Source organism: Podarcis pityusensis (genome assembly GCF_964106645.2).
Source record: "Podarcis pityusensis genome assembly, chromosome: Z".
NCBI lineage: Eukaryota > Metazoa > Chordata > Lepidosauria > Squamata > Lacertidae > Podarcis > Podarcis pityusensis.
In genome coordinates, this window is record NC_138044.1 from 33233926 (window position 1) to 33249796 (window position 15871).

General features: G+C 44.6%; 1 protein-coding gene and 1 long non-coding RNA gene across 3 annotated transcripts; one reads left to right on the forward strand and one right to left on the reverse strand.

The window, feature by feature from the left end:
- Positions 1-1543: 1543 nt before the first annotated feature.
- ARL13A (ARF like GTPase 13A) lies at positions 1544-15024 on the reverse strand. 2 transcript variants are annotated; one of them, XM_080990466.1, is made up of 10 exons: positions 14943-15024; positions 13669-13788; positions 12284-12354; positions 10551-10800; positions 7785-7890; positions 6424-6629; positions 5071-5164; positions 4168-4384; positions 2772-2870; positions 1544-1682 (listed from the first exon to the last, which is right to left on the reverse strand). In XM_080990466.1, the coding sequence occupies exons 1-10, from the start codon at positions 14957-14959 to the stop codon at positions 1606-1608; spliced, it is 1257 nt and encodes a 418-aa protein (XP_080846592.1). In that variant the 5' UTR covers positions 14960-15024; the 3' UTR covers positions 1544-1605. The 2 variants fall into 2 exon arrangements, with proteins under 2 accessions (XP_080846592.1, XP_080846591.1); XM_080990465.1 differs by having other exon boundaries at positions 4168-4387.
- Positions 12779-15729, forward strand: LOC308468337. Its single transcript, XR_013981577.1, has 2 exons — positions 12779-13190; positions 15053-15729. It is a non-coding gene; the product is annotated as an uncharacterized lncRNA (long non-coding RNA).
- The last annotated feature ends 142 nt before the right edge of the window (positions 15730-15871 follow it).

The window sequence follows — 15871 nt, forward strand, 5'->3', positions numbered from 1 at the left end:
ACTAGCCTTCAAAAGTCTGTTACTGCTTCCAGAAGCAATGTGCCCCTACCTGCTTTCTACACCTGAACAATTGTGAAACCATCCAACAACTAGGTAGTGACACAATGTGCTTCCTGATGTCTACATAACAGAGTGATGCAAATTTATATCGTATTTCCCCAATGTTCTCAACTTAAAATAAGAATGAGAAGAAGTGGAGAATAACTTCAGAACATGTGTTGGATATGTATGATGTAGTGTGACAATTTGGAAAACGTCCGCACTTGCTGTGCACAGAATGCTCTTTAAAATTTGATGTGTACACAGCCCAAATCTTGTTGAATTCTAATTTCACAGAAGTGTCTGGGAGAGCAGTGGCGTAGCGTGGGTTGTCAGCACCCGGGGCAAGGCAAGTAATTTATGCCCCCTAACCCATGGATTTGCGCCCCATAACCAGTGGATTTGCGCCCCCTAACCCTAACCCCCAGATGTTGCGCCCGGTGCGGCCGGCCCCCCCTGCACCCCCCACGCTACGCCACTGTGGGAGAGAGGGAGGGAAGTATTGAACGTGTGTATGCTATATGTGAGAATAGATGCATGTGGGTATAATGTGTTCATGTGTATGAATGCAAAATTGTATTTGTGTGTGGATGTAAATAAGTGTGTGTGTGGTGAGAGAGAGAGAGAGGGGGGGGGAGTGGCCCCCCCACCTTTTGCAATGGCTCTTCCCACTACTGGCATGTGGCTCATGGAAAGTTAGCCATCAAAGAAATAAAAAAGGTTCTCCATCGCTGCCCCAGAGCCACCCTGGGCCAACTCAACTATTAGGCAGAATGAGGCAACCAGCTCAGGCAGGAAATGCTGGGAGGCAGGGAACAGCAGCAAGATTCTGGGGAGCTGTGTGCACATGTGGCCTACAATGTGCTCCCTCGGCAAGTCTGCTACCTTCAGGCATGGTGGAGATACTGTTCTGTTGCCAGTGCTGAAGGCAGAGATTCAACCACCAGTCTTGTTCGGCTTCTTGTGTAGAATAGGGGGCGGCGGACACACCATCTTGTCTTCTGCCTCAGGTAGCAAAATGACTTGGAGGAGTTCTGAAGGCACCCCACTCTTCTACTTCTGAGACCAGGGATGCTTCCAGTTGCCTTGTTAGTAGAGCATTCATCCTGATTTCATTGCAGGGAAATTAGCTGCCATTGACTATTTAATGACGATTTGCTTCCACAAAGTTAAGATGATCCTTGTGTCAAAACTAGCATTATCCCACACATCCCAGTGCCTTTCCCTTTCCTTATTGCAAAAGAAGTTCAGTGTTTTGAGGGAAGTGGATTTGTTGCGCAAGACCTCTTATAATTGTACAACTTTACTTTGCCAGTATGTGATTTAACCCCCTCAAAAACAGCGACAGACAGGAAGCTCCCTGGCTTTCCATTTGGGGAGGGCTCTTTCCGTCAACTACCAACTGTATGCTAACACCTGCCCCTTTAAACACCTTGCAACATCTTGCAGAGAAAGATGAGCTTGGAACACCTCAGAATCAGGTTTGGCCTCGCTGCTGCAGTTTCTTCAGTTCTCTTAGTACCACTTTGAATCCCCAGTCCCAAGGGAAAGTGTGGAGCACCTTATTTAGGGAGTGGTTGTAGACTGTGGCTTCCGGCCCTGTGGCTGCATTTTCAGAGCCAGCATAGCTCTTCGATACAAATCTGTGGAAGAAGGAGCCATGGATGAAACAGGGTGACCACTTACAGATTGCCAGAAAGAGGAAAAAAGAGGACATACATTTGCACAAAGTGGGGAAGATTGTGACCAGGAGTCTGCTCAGTCTGCAATGCATGCTAAGTCTGCAATCCTGCTGCTAACTGTTGATGGGAAACTACTTCACTGGCCTCTGGAAGTTCTCCCTTTTTATGGTTCTTTAACTTTAAAGAATTTTGAAGCAGACAGCCCTTCAAACAGGGGGCCATCCTCTGTAAAGTAGGACACAGTCACCCTGGAGTGATCTAAGTACTTTGTCTTAACTGTTATACATAGAAAGGAAATACTCAAATCAAAAGCAGAGTCCCTAAGACAGCTGGATGGCCCTTTGTCCGCTTCCTTCCAGCAACTCCTGCAGCCAAGCTGGTGCCAAATGTATCGCTCTGCTTTCCTTTGGACTATATCAGGGAGGCTGAGAGGGTCTTGTCCTCTGGGGTTCCCAGGACCTCCACACTGCCCAGGCTTGTGCCCTGGGGAGATCACTTTGACACTGCTAACACAGTGGTCTGGCTTCATCCCCAGAGGTGCACACCAGTGCCTCTCAAGACAGATGAATGCCAACAACAACAGGTGCTTCAGCAGGTGGGATCATATAAATATGACAATTATTTAAGAAGATGCATACCCTGGTTATCCACCCAAGGATGAACAAGACAGCTACGTAAATAGTTAGCCTAAAGTAAGAATGGGCAAATATGTAAAAGCTGGGTTCTCTCAGTTTATAATTTTTCTAGTCTTGAAAATTTATTTATCCACATTTCTACATAACTTGGCAAGTCCTCACAAACATTTTTCAGCATTTTAGTGAGAAATTCTCCCTTATGCACGTGTTTTATATCCAGTTTTGCCTAATCCTGCTTTCACCTCAATATGGAAGCATTGCCACATTTGCCCACAATCTGGGTCAATAAAGACCCTAAAACACGCAGAGCTTTTGTTTCCCCCCAAAGCTAACCAACCTTATTTGTTGCTTTAATGAGTATCATTGATATTTTGCAACCTTCCCACAAACCCTTTCCTAGCTGAGTAAGATGTACCAAAAGTGCTTGATAGGTGCTCGTTTGGCTGGGTCTGTGATGATTCCTGAGATTTGACTTTATTTTTCAGTCTTTTATTTTTCTTCTTTGTGCTTTGTCCTGAAAAAAGAGAAGTAGGGAGGGGGGAATGGAATAAATTCTCTGATTTGCAAGCCACAGTAAACTATGGTTTGACCTATAGGTACTGGTTAAGGAGGATAGAATTAACCAGAATCCCAGATTTGTGCTACAGACTCAAACCTGATTTCAGAGCCACATCATTGTAACTAGCAGGGACAGAAGGATCTGTCAGTACTGGTTCTCTCAATCTCTCATTTTTCCAATCATAAATTCAGTTCTCTGCATGTATGTAGCATTTACACACATATTTTTTTTAAGGAATCCTTACAAAAATTCACCAACTTTGGGGAGCATGGCTAGCCAAGGAGCTAAATGGCAACATAGTTTAGTGTCTCTAATTGCCTAAGGACTACTTTGATGCAGAGTAGACACATACAATTCTAAAGCCCTGACAGACTAAAGCTACACAGTCTCCAGGGTCCAAAAAAGAAGTAAGCAAGAAGAAATTGATGAATCCTTCTTTCCGGCCTCAGATTCAGAGATGGTCAAGGGAGGAATGAGAACACAAAAAGGCATGAAAATGCTAACAACCGTGGAGGAAGACAAAGAATCAGACTACTGATAAGGAAGATAAGGAAAGATAAGGAAAGCTCCTGTCTCAGATCGGGCAGAGCTTTCAAACAGAAGTTTAAATATCTATCTGGGCAAATTGCAGACTGGACTAATAAAAGCACTAGAGCTAAACCTAGGGCTAAACAACCAGGTGGACATTCAAATGCTACAAATGGCAACAGAAGATCTGGCCCTAAAATTGGAGGAACAATCTGATGGAGCAATGAGGGTCCCCCCCCCCCCCAGTGACAGCATGACGGTTCATCCTTGTCCACCTTCCCTATAAAAGGTGGTGTGAATCAGGGCTGTGTTCTCACCTCGACTCTCTTTGGCATATTCTTCTTCCTGTTGCTCTCCAATGCCTTCAGCTCCGCTGAGGACAGTGTGGACTTCCATTCAAGAGTGATGGAGGCCTGTCCACCCCAAGATGAAAGCACGGCAGATCCTTACCTGCGAGATGTTGTTTGCAGCCTACAGCACACTCTGAGGAAGTTCTACAGAGACTCACTCAACCCTGAAACTCACTGAAGTGATCCTGTTTCTGTCTCTCAACCCTAACATACCTCACAGGATTGGTGTGAGGATAAGATGGAGAGGGGGAGCACTACCTATGCCACCTCAAGCTCTTTGGAGGAAAGGTGAGATGGAAATATAATACTGCTACTTCTTCTTCATCGTCATGCTTCTAGCGTTTCTCTCATGTTTCTAAGAAATCTATGTTTACCTGCTGGGGGTGGAGTTGATTCCAGAACTCTGGGGTTCTCTTGGGCAACCTTGTTGCTGGGACGGCGGACAGTGACACCTCCCACTTTGCTCCCACTTGCTGCTGCTTTCGCACTGTCATCTTCTGTCAAGGTATTCTCCGACTGCACCAAACTTTTCTTCTTCACCTTCAGCTTTAATTTCCCTTTCTTTTTCTTGGAGGCCACCAGCATTTCTTCCTGCTGAGCAGAAAACAAAGTGCGTGCATGTGAGGAAAAGCCCTGTCTCTGGGAATGCTTTCAGAAAACGTGGCACAGAAAATGTCAGGAACATAGGAAGCTGTATAACTGAGCCAGCAATTGGTTGATCTAGCTCAGTAACGGACTGGCAGCAGCCCTTCACGCTTTCAGGAAGGAATTATAAGTTGTACCGGCCAACTTGTAAATTCTAAGGATTGAACCTGGGCGTTTCCGCCTGGAAAGAAGGTGCTGGAATTAATTACATAAATCACATAAATTATGCAGTTTTGCCATGGTGGACAGTGAGATAAGCAACAGAAATTTTGATGGAAGATGAGCTGCTGAAATGAATGCAAGGTGGAATGGAACAGAAAATGATGCCTTTTTGCATCCCCATTGCCCACACATGGATTGTTCTTGACTTCCTGATCATGAGTTTGTTTGAGTGAAACAATCCATGATTTCTGGCTCAGATGTAATGCTAAGGCAGGAATTGTGATCTGTTTCTCCCCAGTGCTAGCAAGGAACAAACTGGGTGCAAATGGTTCATGTGTGGTAAATAATTAACTGTGGTTTATCGTGATGTCTAAACCTGCCCATTATGCCACTAATTAATTTTATGAAACAATGCATCTTTAAAAGTGTAAAATTCCCGGCAGACAAAATATAGCAGAATCACCAGTTACCTGGGAGGGGATATTCTGGGGCAGCTTTGTGGGTTTCTTTTCCTCCATCTTGGCATTTCCTCCTTGGCTGCACTCTCTTCTGGCCAATGACTCCCTAAAGGCAGATGTTAGAAATTATTCAAAAGATACACATATGTACATATTATTCTATTCCTTCAACTTTGAAACTAAGCAGTGGTGCTAAAAACAGCTCTGCCATCTTCTATGTCTATGTGGTACAACAAATAAATGTAGTTTTTGGAGAACTTGGTCTCTATTCAACTACAGATCTATTGGTGGACCCTTGAGCAAATCAGGTCCAATCCCTACTATGTATTTAAAGCACTTTAGAAACACATGGGTTCCCTCAAATAACCCTGGGAGTTGTAGTTTACATAACTACATTCCAGCACCTTTAACAAATGACAGTTCCTAGGATTCTTCAGGAGAAGGTGATGTGCTTTAAATTTGTGTTAAATATATGGTGTCGATGTGGCCTCACTGTTTCTCGCCCTCAGTTTCTCAGCCTCAGTCAATGTCAAGTAATTGCTGCTGTTTGGGTAGTAGTTTCTGTCTCTGGCCTTTCAGCTAGTCCCATTTTTAGGTCTGTGGGCACACATGCCCCATACATGCACACACTTCATTTTACCAAGGAATCTGGGTAAAAACCAGATCCAGTAGAATTAAGCTGAGCTTTGAAGACCACATACAGCTGAAAAAGGAAGTGGGAAAGAGCACCCCTCTGTCAACTTTCTTCTTAATCTCTATGTACTTTTAAAAGAAGAAAAAGGCAAGCATTCTCTTTACCTTATGACCAAGAAGGCAGAGTGTGTGGGGGACACGCAGAGGTTTTGTTGGCCCCAAGGTAAGACCTCAAGGGTCCTATTGGTACCTTGGGTGCCATGTTGATGACTCCTGCTTCACTTTCCACTCCAATTGTTCCCTTCTTGTCTTTTCCCCTTTTGCCAACTTGCTCTCTGTTCAGCTTTTCATCACCTTGCTCTTTCCCCTTCTCTCTCTTCACCACCCTGCACTAAGCAATCTTCTTATAAACTGACCTTTCTTTTCTTTTCTCACCATTCTGCGCCCCTCCCATTTGCATTCTAGGAACATAAAATGTAAGCTGCTTTATACAGTACTGAGTCAAACCATTGGCACATCTACCTTCATACTGTCACTGTTGACCACCAGCAGCCCTCCAGGATTTCATAAAGGAAATCTTCCCCCACCCGTATATAGAAATGATGGGGATTGAACCTAGGACCTTCTGCATGTAAAGCAAGATGCTCCAGCGCTGAGCTATGGTCCAACCCCCTCTAAGATCTTAAGAGTAGGCATTACACACAGCATAGGCTTGCAGGAAGAAGGAGGAACCTGGCTTCTGATGTCCTGTTCCTGGATTTCTGTACTTTCTTGGATACCTCCTGCTCTAGTGATACTTGCTGTTCAGGACTGTCTTCCTGGATGCGACCACAAAGTACACTGTAGTTGGTGGCGATTGTACGCAATAGCCAATGTAGCCCTTGAACGATGGTCCAGCATTGCATTTTGGGAAGCCTTTTGGAAGCTGAACATGGTTCCTGTAAGATGAAGGTAGAGGACAGCCAGTCTGAAAACCCAGCTGCCCCATTCAAGGCAAAGAAAGTGGAGGAGTCTGTGAGTTGGCAGATGGATGCCAACAACATAACCATAATACCTATGGGAGGTCTGTTACAAGAAACTCTGGCAGGCCCTCTCTGGTGACATGTTGAGACCAGCAAGCAATGGGGAGACATCTCCTGGTGCAATGCAAAACCTGCTACATGACAAGGGAAATTGATGTGGATGAAACGGCTTGCTGCAAGAAGCCACTTTATGCCAAACAACCATCAATGTATTTTCTATGCACCAGGAGTTGTTAACTAACTAACTAATAATAATAATAATAATAATAATAATAATAAACCTTTATTGTCACTACACCACCTGTGTGCAGTGAAATTAAATGAGCCCCCCTCCGCCCCACACATACACTCAGTCTTGTTCGCACTCTGTGTGCTTGTCGGAAGTCAATTGCACCACTATTTCCCCCTCCCATTCAGCAGCCCAACAGCCCACGAATAAAAACTGTCCTTTAACCTGTTGGTGTGGCTGACTATACTTCTGTATCTCCTGCCCGAAGGTAGGTGCAAACTAGACCTTATGTGAGCTAGATACTGCTAAAATAGTGCTGAATTCCAGGGCCAACCCACCCAGGAGGCAAGGGGAGGTGTCCGCTTGCTCTCAGTTAGCCCCTACCTGCTTGCCTTCTTACAACCTGTGCGGGGGGGGGGGATCACTGGCTGTTATCTCTACCCTTTTTAGTCTTATGGTTGCCTTTGTGCAACCACAGGGAGCTGGATGGGGGCAAACCTAGAATTATTTGGCTCCATCTGTCATGGCTTCTGAGTCTGCCGACTGGTGTCTTACCAGTCCCAGTGGCCACCAGCCTCCATTATTCCAGGTGTTGTGGGACTACAACTCCCATAATCTCTGATCGCAAGGACTTCCTGTTCAGATCTCTCTGACCTGATTGCCTCAATTCCATTGGGCAAGAATTAAAATGGGATAGGTAATCTGAGCAAGAGGAAGTAACAATCTGTATAAACTCCATGGAAATGATCATCATGAAGGGCAGAGTGGACAAAAGGGAGACTTCCTTTCCATCCCTTGTGAAGAATAGCCAACCTGTGTAAAGAGGGTATCATTTTACTTACAATTCGACACAACGACTTGTTTTCATTCACCAACTTTTCCAGAGACAGGCACTCAATGATCTCACAGGGCAAGAGAGCATCCAACTTGTCCTGCTTGTTTGCCAGCCTTGAACCATTCACATAGAATTTTGAAAACAGAACAGATGGAAAGGCAAGATTCCATTAGCAAACAGCACACTCACTGTTGTAACTATACCATTTAAAAAAGCAATAGGGAACCTTTGGCCATTCAGATGTTGTTAGACTACATGTCCCATAATTGCTGTCTATTGGCCATGCTGGCTGTGGCTAGTGGGAGTTGTAGTACAAAGGTGAAAGGACCTGTCTACTTCTCAGTTTCTCCTTTTTCCAATCTTACATCCATCAGCATTTTAGTGCAAATTTATCCTAATAATATAACTCTATTTTGTATGCTCCCCCTCCCCACAATATCTCCATTTTTATGCACACTTTCCCCTTATATATGCATTTTTGTAAACATTGTTTGTTTGGAGAAGTGCATCACAAAATTTGGGTAAGAATGGATTACGAATAATTGCTGTGTTTTGGTTCACATATTGTTTTAGAAAGTGCAAACTTGATAGACTGAGCTTTAAAGCTTTAAATGTGTGCTGAATCAAATTTATGCTCTAACCCGAAGTCCAACAACATCTGGAGGGCACCAGGTCTACTATGCAGTCTTGAATGGGCAGATCCACACGCTTAAAGCACATTTAACACACATTTAAAGCACATGACTTCCTCAAAGGAATTCTGGGAACTGAAGTTTACCCCTCACTGAGCTACCATGCCCAGCACACTTAACAAACTACAGTTCCCAGGATTGGTGGTTTTTTTGGGGGGGGGGAGAGCTATGTGCTTTAAATGTATGGTGTTGATGTGACTTTAGGCTTGATAAAAGACTACTAATAGCTCTGATATTCTGCCAGTGTTATTCCATGGGTGCTAAGAGGGCCCAAAAAGATGAAGTGATCGTCAGAGGAGATAACTCATCCTGATTTACCCCCTTCTAGTTAGGAAAAGGGCTAGGGAAGTGCTAAATTGTCTATCCCTGCTTCCAGACCATGGGTAGGCAAACTAAGGCCCGGGGGCCGGATCCGGCTCAATCGCCTTCTAAATCTGGCCCACGATGGTCCAGGAATCAGCGTGTTTTTACATGAGTAGAATGTGTGCTTTTATTTAAAATGCATCTCTGGGTTATTCGTGGGGCATAGGAATTCATTCACCCCCCCCAAATATAATCCAGCCCCCCCAAAGGTCTGAGGGACAGTGGAGCGGCCCCCTGCTGGAAAAGTTTGCTGACCCCTGCTCCAGACTGTCATTATTTTGTGGGAAGGATTAAAGCACATAGTAGCAAATTAGGTCTGCACAATTAAAGTAGATTAAAGCACTCTGCTGCTGTAGTATAATAAATCCATTTTTTAAAAAAGGAAAGGAAAGGAAAGGAAAGGAAAGGAAGGAAGGAAGGAAGGAAGGAAGGAAGGAAGGAAGGAAGGAAAGGGTTGACATTTTTAGTCAGGAAAGTGATGGGGGAAGGCACTGAAAGGTGTGGGATAAACAAATTATTAATGGGAAGAAGACATATAAACATCCCACAACCAAATCAGGATGAATGCTATTTGTTGTATTACTGCCTCATAAAACAAATTAGAGTTGATGCTCAATAAAGAGTGGACGCTGTACAGCCTCCACAATAGCTTTGGGCAAGCAAACCAGGATGAATGGTCAGTAAATATCTGGAGGAGCTCCAGAACTCTGTAAGGTAACAGTATTTGGCTGTAGGGAGCAGCACCTGTTTCCCGTAAGACCTACCACGGGAGTCATGGGCTTTGGCTGTCTTTTGGAGCATTTAACCTGCACCTCCAACTATGCTCTGTGTGTGTGTGTTTGTAGATAAACACAGATATGACAAAACACCAATGAGCCTCCAGTGGCCTCCTTCCAAAGGGAACTAAAACCTGGCCCCTGGAACTTTTCACTGATCATAGAAGTGGGCTGAGTGTAACCTGATTGAGATGGCTTGAAGATACATCGTTTCCCCTGTAAACTGCCTTGTGGATCTGATCAGGACTTGGAAGGTATAAAACCACTCCCTTTACTGCTCTCTGTGGCACTTTGTAGTTGCCTCGGATCAATTCTGCCTGCAACCTCTCTTTCATGTCAGTGGATCTAACATGCCCAGCATCTGATGTCATATATAAAGTCAAGTGTATGGCAGGTGGATGTAGCTTGGCTGAAATGGCCTCATGGGCCTAAAGAGGAATCCTAGGTAAAGTTAAAGGGACCCCTGACCATTAGGTCCAGTCGTGACTGACTCTGGGGTTGCGGCGCTCATCTCGCTTTATTGGCCGAGGGAGCCGGCGTACAACTTCCGGGTCATGTGGCCAGCATGACTAAGCCAGTTCTGGCGAACCAGAGCAGCACACGGAAATGCCGTTTACCTTCCTGCTGGAGTGGTACCTATTTATCTACTTGCACTTTGATGTGCTTTCGAACTGCTAGGTTGGCAGGAGCAGGGACAGAGCAACGGGAGCTCACCCCATCGTGGGGGATTAGAACCGCCGACCTTCTGATCGGCAAGTCCTAGGCTCTGTGGTTTAACCCACAGCGCCACCCATGTCCCAAAGAGGAATCCTAGTGGGTCTAATAAAACAGGGGAGGGGGGAGAGGAGAGGGGAGAGGAATCTCCACCCCTCTTTTACACCCATTCATTCACCACAGGGTACAAAGGAAGGAAGGAAGATGCTAGAAGAATCAGTATCTCACAGTAACAGAGGCTTTCCTGAAACTTTGGGGTGCCCCAGAACACGGGAGAGAGTCTTCTTGGCCTCTTCCATCCTTGCCACATCGCTGGAGTCAAGCACAAAGATAATCCCATGTGCAGTGCTGTATTGGTCCCTCCAGGTTCCCAAGGACTGCTGTCCACCAGGCAGGTCAATGAGGGACACCTCAAACCTGTCCACCCTGAGTGCTGTCTGGTTTGGCTTTGTGATGGGAAGCACTTCACAGGAGAGGACTGCAAACAAAAGTAGCAAGAGCAAACGAAACAACAACAACAATAACAACAACAGGCATCAGTCTCAAGTAAAAATACAGGTAAGATCATACACCACAGGAGCTTTCCTCTAATTTCCAGAAAAATTATAGGAAATTGCAAGGAGGGCCTGATATAAAATGTTGCACAGTGAAGCATTACTGTTCAGGTCCTTCCTCTAGGATACACCATTGTATTTGCCCACTCAAGCTCTGTTTCCCATTATATTCCCTTGACAGTCAGCATGCACTCAGGCTGTGTATGCATCCATGCATTTAAAGCACATTTATTCCCCCAAACAATACTAGGAACTGTAGTTTGCTGGAAATTGTACCTTTGTGAGGGATTAACCACAGGTCCCAATATTTTTGGTGTGTTTGTTTGTGTTCTTTAAATGTATGGTATGCATGCATCCCAAGTCCTTATTATATTGTTTTGGTAGTCTCCCAGTTTTCTGTTCTTCTGCAAACCTTGGGGTTTCCCCAAGCCTACTGATACTACTCCCTTGGCCATAGGTATTGCCATTTTGGCAGTTTGAGCAATGGTACTCACAGCCCAAACATTGGGAATTAGGGGAATTATAGAGCTTTACTATTTAAGTGACGGTTGTACAGAGTACAGTGGTACCTCGCAAGACGAATGCCTCGCAAGACGGAAAACTCGCAAAACGAAAGGGTTTTTGGTTTTTTGAGTTGCTTCGCAAGACGATTTTCCCTATGGGCTTGCTTCACAAGACGGAAACGTCTTGCAAGTTTGTTTCCTTTTTCTTAAAACCGTTAATACAGTTGCAACTTGACTTCGAGGAGCAACTCATAGCATGCAGTGCGGTAGCCTTTTTTGAGGTTTTTGAAGACTTTGGTGATTTTTGAAGCTTTTCCAAAGCTTTTCCGACACCGTGCTTCGCAAGACGAAAATAACCGCAAAACGAAAAAACTCGCGGAACGAATTAATTTCGTCTTGCAAGGCACCACTGTAATGTGTCAGGTCAGCCAGTGCGTACTGGGCTCATAGGCAGCTGAAATCAGCAACAAGGGATATAGGTTGATGCTGAGACTCAGGTCTACCTGACAGCCAGTCTCCTAGAACTAAACTATGTAAGACTGGCTGAGGAATGTTATATGAAAGAAAGGCCTTCAGCACAGGCTGAGGACTCATTCACACTTCCTTTTGCGCCGCATTTCTAGGCACAAGTCTGGGCCTCCCAGGTCTATGTCCCAGTATGTTTTACTGCTGAATCAGAGCAAATGGATTGCTGCTTGCTCCGATTCGGTGGTAAAACATGAGTTTTCCTTGGGAAAGCACCAGAACGGAACAGAATACTCAGACACAGACCTGGAAAGCATGGGCCTATAAACTCAGAGCAAAGGTTAAGTGTGGATGAGCCTTTAGAGACACTCCTGTCAGCTCTACTAGGCACTGAGTTCAGGTTCTGAAGTGGAAGAGCTGGAAAGCTTAGCTGACTCACCTCTCTGGATTTCTTTCACGAGGGAACTTTTTCCTGCACTGTCTAGGCCAAGGACAAGGATGGTCACTTTCCTGATGGGAAAGAGAAGGGTAATGTAAAGATGCAATCTGGTAACACCTTTGCAGGGAGGGAGGATTAGAGTTCCCATTGTAAAGTGAAATCCAGATGAAATGTTTAAAAAGCATGGGCTGGCCTTTTGATGACATTTTGTTGCAGGGGACACTGTGAGAAACTATTTTGTTGCAGAGGGACATTGTGAGAAACTATTGCATGGAAACACCTTTAAAAAAACACACAACTGTGCACATATTCCACTCTTCCTCTCCATCCATATGGCTGCGCTTTTTGTTAAGAAAGATGCATGGCAAGTCCTAAGCACGCCGCTTCAAAAATGTAATTATTCTAATGAGTACTTTGGCCCTGAAGCTCTCCACAGTGGGACTAATAGTTCTTCCGAAAAATGTTTACAAGCCATCGTTTTGTGAGGAGAATTACCAGTGATGTGAAGGGTCTGTTTTATTTCTCTCCTCTTCCCCCCACCCCACCCCACAACAGGTGGAGGAGTTCTCTGTTTAAGAACGGCAGGCAAAAATGAATCAGAGCACATATTTCCTCATCATTGCATTGCCATTCTGAGGGAACATGGCATACTCATCCCCTCTCTTTGTGAAAATGTGGCATGCGTAGTAGCATAGTGCAGGCCTTCTGTGTTGCTATAGTGATTTTTTGTGGGGCGCAGGCCTAGTTGAAAGGGCAACATATACTTGGAACAGAAGTGGATGGAAGCACAAAGTGCATCACTTGGCAACCAGCAGGGCTTCAGCTTATTGCCTTAGCAACCTTTGTTTGGCACTATGCAAACAAACCAGAATTCAGTGGTCGTATAAAGCTGGGAGAGAGATGTATGGTGAGTCTCTCGTTACCCAGAATGCTCTGCTTACTTAGGCACTAAATGCAGCAGTTCCTTAAAAAAAAAAAAAAGGAAAAAGATATTGAGGCTAAAAGCAGGACCAGAGCAAGACATTTGCTGTCTTAGGAAAAGAACAAGATTGTGCCATCTCCCAGTTCCACATGCAGAAGTCAACACTTTTCACTGCAATATTAAATCGCTGCTGTTCTCTCACCAAAGAGTACTTTCCTCAAACTTGGGGCTTGACTTCCAGGATTCCAACAACTAGTCCTGGGGCTGCCACCACATGTTACTTTCATCCTCCTTAGTATGTTACCCTTGTAGAAATCCATAGGAATGAGGATGGGGACAAAGTTAGTTAGCTCAACCTGTGGCTCCATCTATAACTGGCTTTGCCTTCACCTACCACTGACTTCCCAGCCTTCTTCCCCACCAGTCCCACAGGGCACCAGATATTCTTGCTCTCCACATTTACCTCATTGGCTCTTGGATAGCCTGCAGCCAAGACCAGCAGTAAGAGAAGAGGTGAAACATACTCCAGCAAACCACAGAGATGAACAGGGGCAGGGTGAGTCTCTGGCTTTCCCCCGCCGTCCTTGAAGAAAAATAGCAAAGCAACAATCCTGTTGTAAAATTTTCTTCCCTTAAAAAAATGGGGTGGGGGGGATGCTTTACTGGTGGCTATGTGCATACTTCAGTATAGGGCAGGTTGATGGCTTAAAATAAATAAATAGCAGACTTTAGATTTTAACTAAGACCCCAGGATCTATCAATGGAACCCAGTACAAAATACATGCTTAAAATCAAAGATTTTGGACTCCACAATTTTGTTTTGAATAGCAGAACTGAATGGTGCTCTCTCAGTCCTTCCACACACATGAGAACATAAGAACACGCCTGCTAGATCACGCTAGTGCCCCATCTAGTCCACCACAGTCAGATGCCTGTGGCAGACATGCAAGCAGGGCATCAGTCACCTGAGCACAGCAGCAGTCTCCTCTCCTGAAGTTTCCAGCAATTGCTATTCAGAAGAATTACTGCCTCCAGTTGTGGAGGCAGATCATAGCCATGAAGGTGAGCACTCATTGATAGCCCATTTCTCTGTCAAATCCTCTTTTAAAGCCATCAGACTTGGTGGCCATCGCTGCCTCTCATGGGGGTGAGTTCTGTAGTTTAACTGTGAGCCAGGTGAAGTAGGACTTTTATTTTGTCTGCCCTGAATCTTTCAACATTCATCTTCATTGGAAACCCGTGAGCTCTAGCGTTAAAAGGGAACAGCTTTTCTCTGTCCACCTCCTTCATGCCATGCATAATTCTTTATATACTTGTATCATGTTGCCTCTTACTCAGCTCTTCTCTAAGCTACCCCATCCCCAAGTGCAGTGAGTATACCTGTATATTATACAGTTGTAATCTATCCTGGGACCTTACAGTGAAGTGCAGATTTTTATTTATTAAAAAAAAAAACACCTTATAAATAAATATATCCTTTCCTCAAATCTCTCTTTCAAAAGCTCTTTACATGGACTTTGATCCAGGATTTGGCTCTGTAAGAGATTGATGGTCCCTTGCTTCGCACACTGCATCTCCCCTTTCCTCTTGAAGATCATCTCCCAACAGTCAATTAGGCCTAACCTAACAGAAAGCCATGGCCAGGAATATATTTCAGATATGTGTGGCTAGCAAACCAAGGCAGGCTGAAGAATTCCTATTAGGTCAGGAGGGTGAAATTAAAACAGAAACTCTCACCTGTTTCTTGCTTTCATGTGTTGCTCTTCCCTGTTGATGGCTCCGCTGCATCCAGCTAAACTTAATCTGGATTTAATGTATTCACCATCCCTTGTTTCATTAATCCCAAGGACATCCAAGGGAGGAAAAACGGCAAATCCAAAGGACTGTCAGTTTGAAGGCCTTGCTTCTTTATCCAGAAATGACAAGATGTGTATGAGAAGATGCCTATGATTTCCTGCGTGGGCTATGCCATGAGTGTCTGAGGAAAGGAGCAATCAGATTTGTCACTTCTTTTAAATGGCTTGAGAAAATGGAACATACCAATTGGGCAGTTCAGCAAATCTCTTGTAATGGATCACATCACGGTTCAGTCAGTCATGTGTTGGTTTAATCCTGGGATTGACCTCTCTGCACCTGCAGGAAAGCAGAGCCATTCGTTCTACAGTCATTCTGAAACTTCCTTGTTTGCAGACAACAGTCAGTCAGTGTACTGGATAGATCAGAGATGGGGAACTTGTTGTCCTGCATAATTTGTTGGACTACAATTCCCATTACTCCTGATAATTGTCCATGCTGGCTGGAGGTGATGGGAGTAGGAGTCCAGCAACATCTAGAGAGCTGCAAGTTTTGTATTCTTGGGAGAGAGAGTCTTGGACAAGTGGGCAAGGGCAGCAGGAGAGCCACTGTGAAGCAATTTAAAAAGCAGAGACAATACATCGAAAAGCTTCCGTGTACATAAGACCAATTCATAAAGCAGCATTGATGACAATACAAACATATTGGCAAATAAATTTTAATAAATGAACTACGCTTGGGTGCCCTTTTACATGATTACTTTAGTATGTTTCATATTATATTCTCACTCTAGGAAGCTCTGGGTGGTACGTGGTATTATCCTCTTTATTGTGCATGAGGCGAGGTGAAGCTATTTGCCTTGGGTGGCAGAT

Excerpts from the sequence above, each read along its gene's own strand:
- ARL13A (XM_080990465.1), bottom strand. Across the intron at positions 6,630-7,784 it reads ACAAGTCGTTGTGTCGAATT|GAACCATGTTCAGCTTCCAA; the intron begins GTAAGTAAAATG and ends TTCATCTTACAG. Across the intron at positions 2,871-4,167 it reads ATCAACTCCACCCCCAGCAG|GACAAAGCACAAAGAAGAAA; the intron begins GTAAACATAGAT and ends CTCTTTTTTCAG.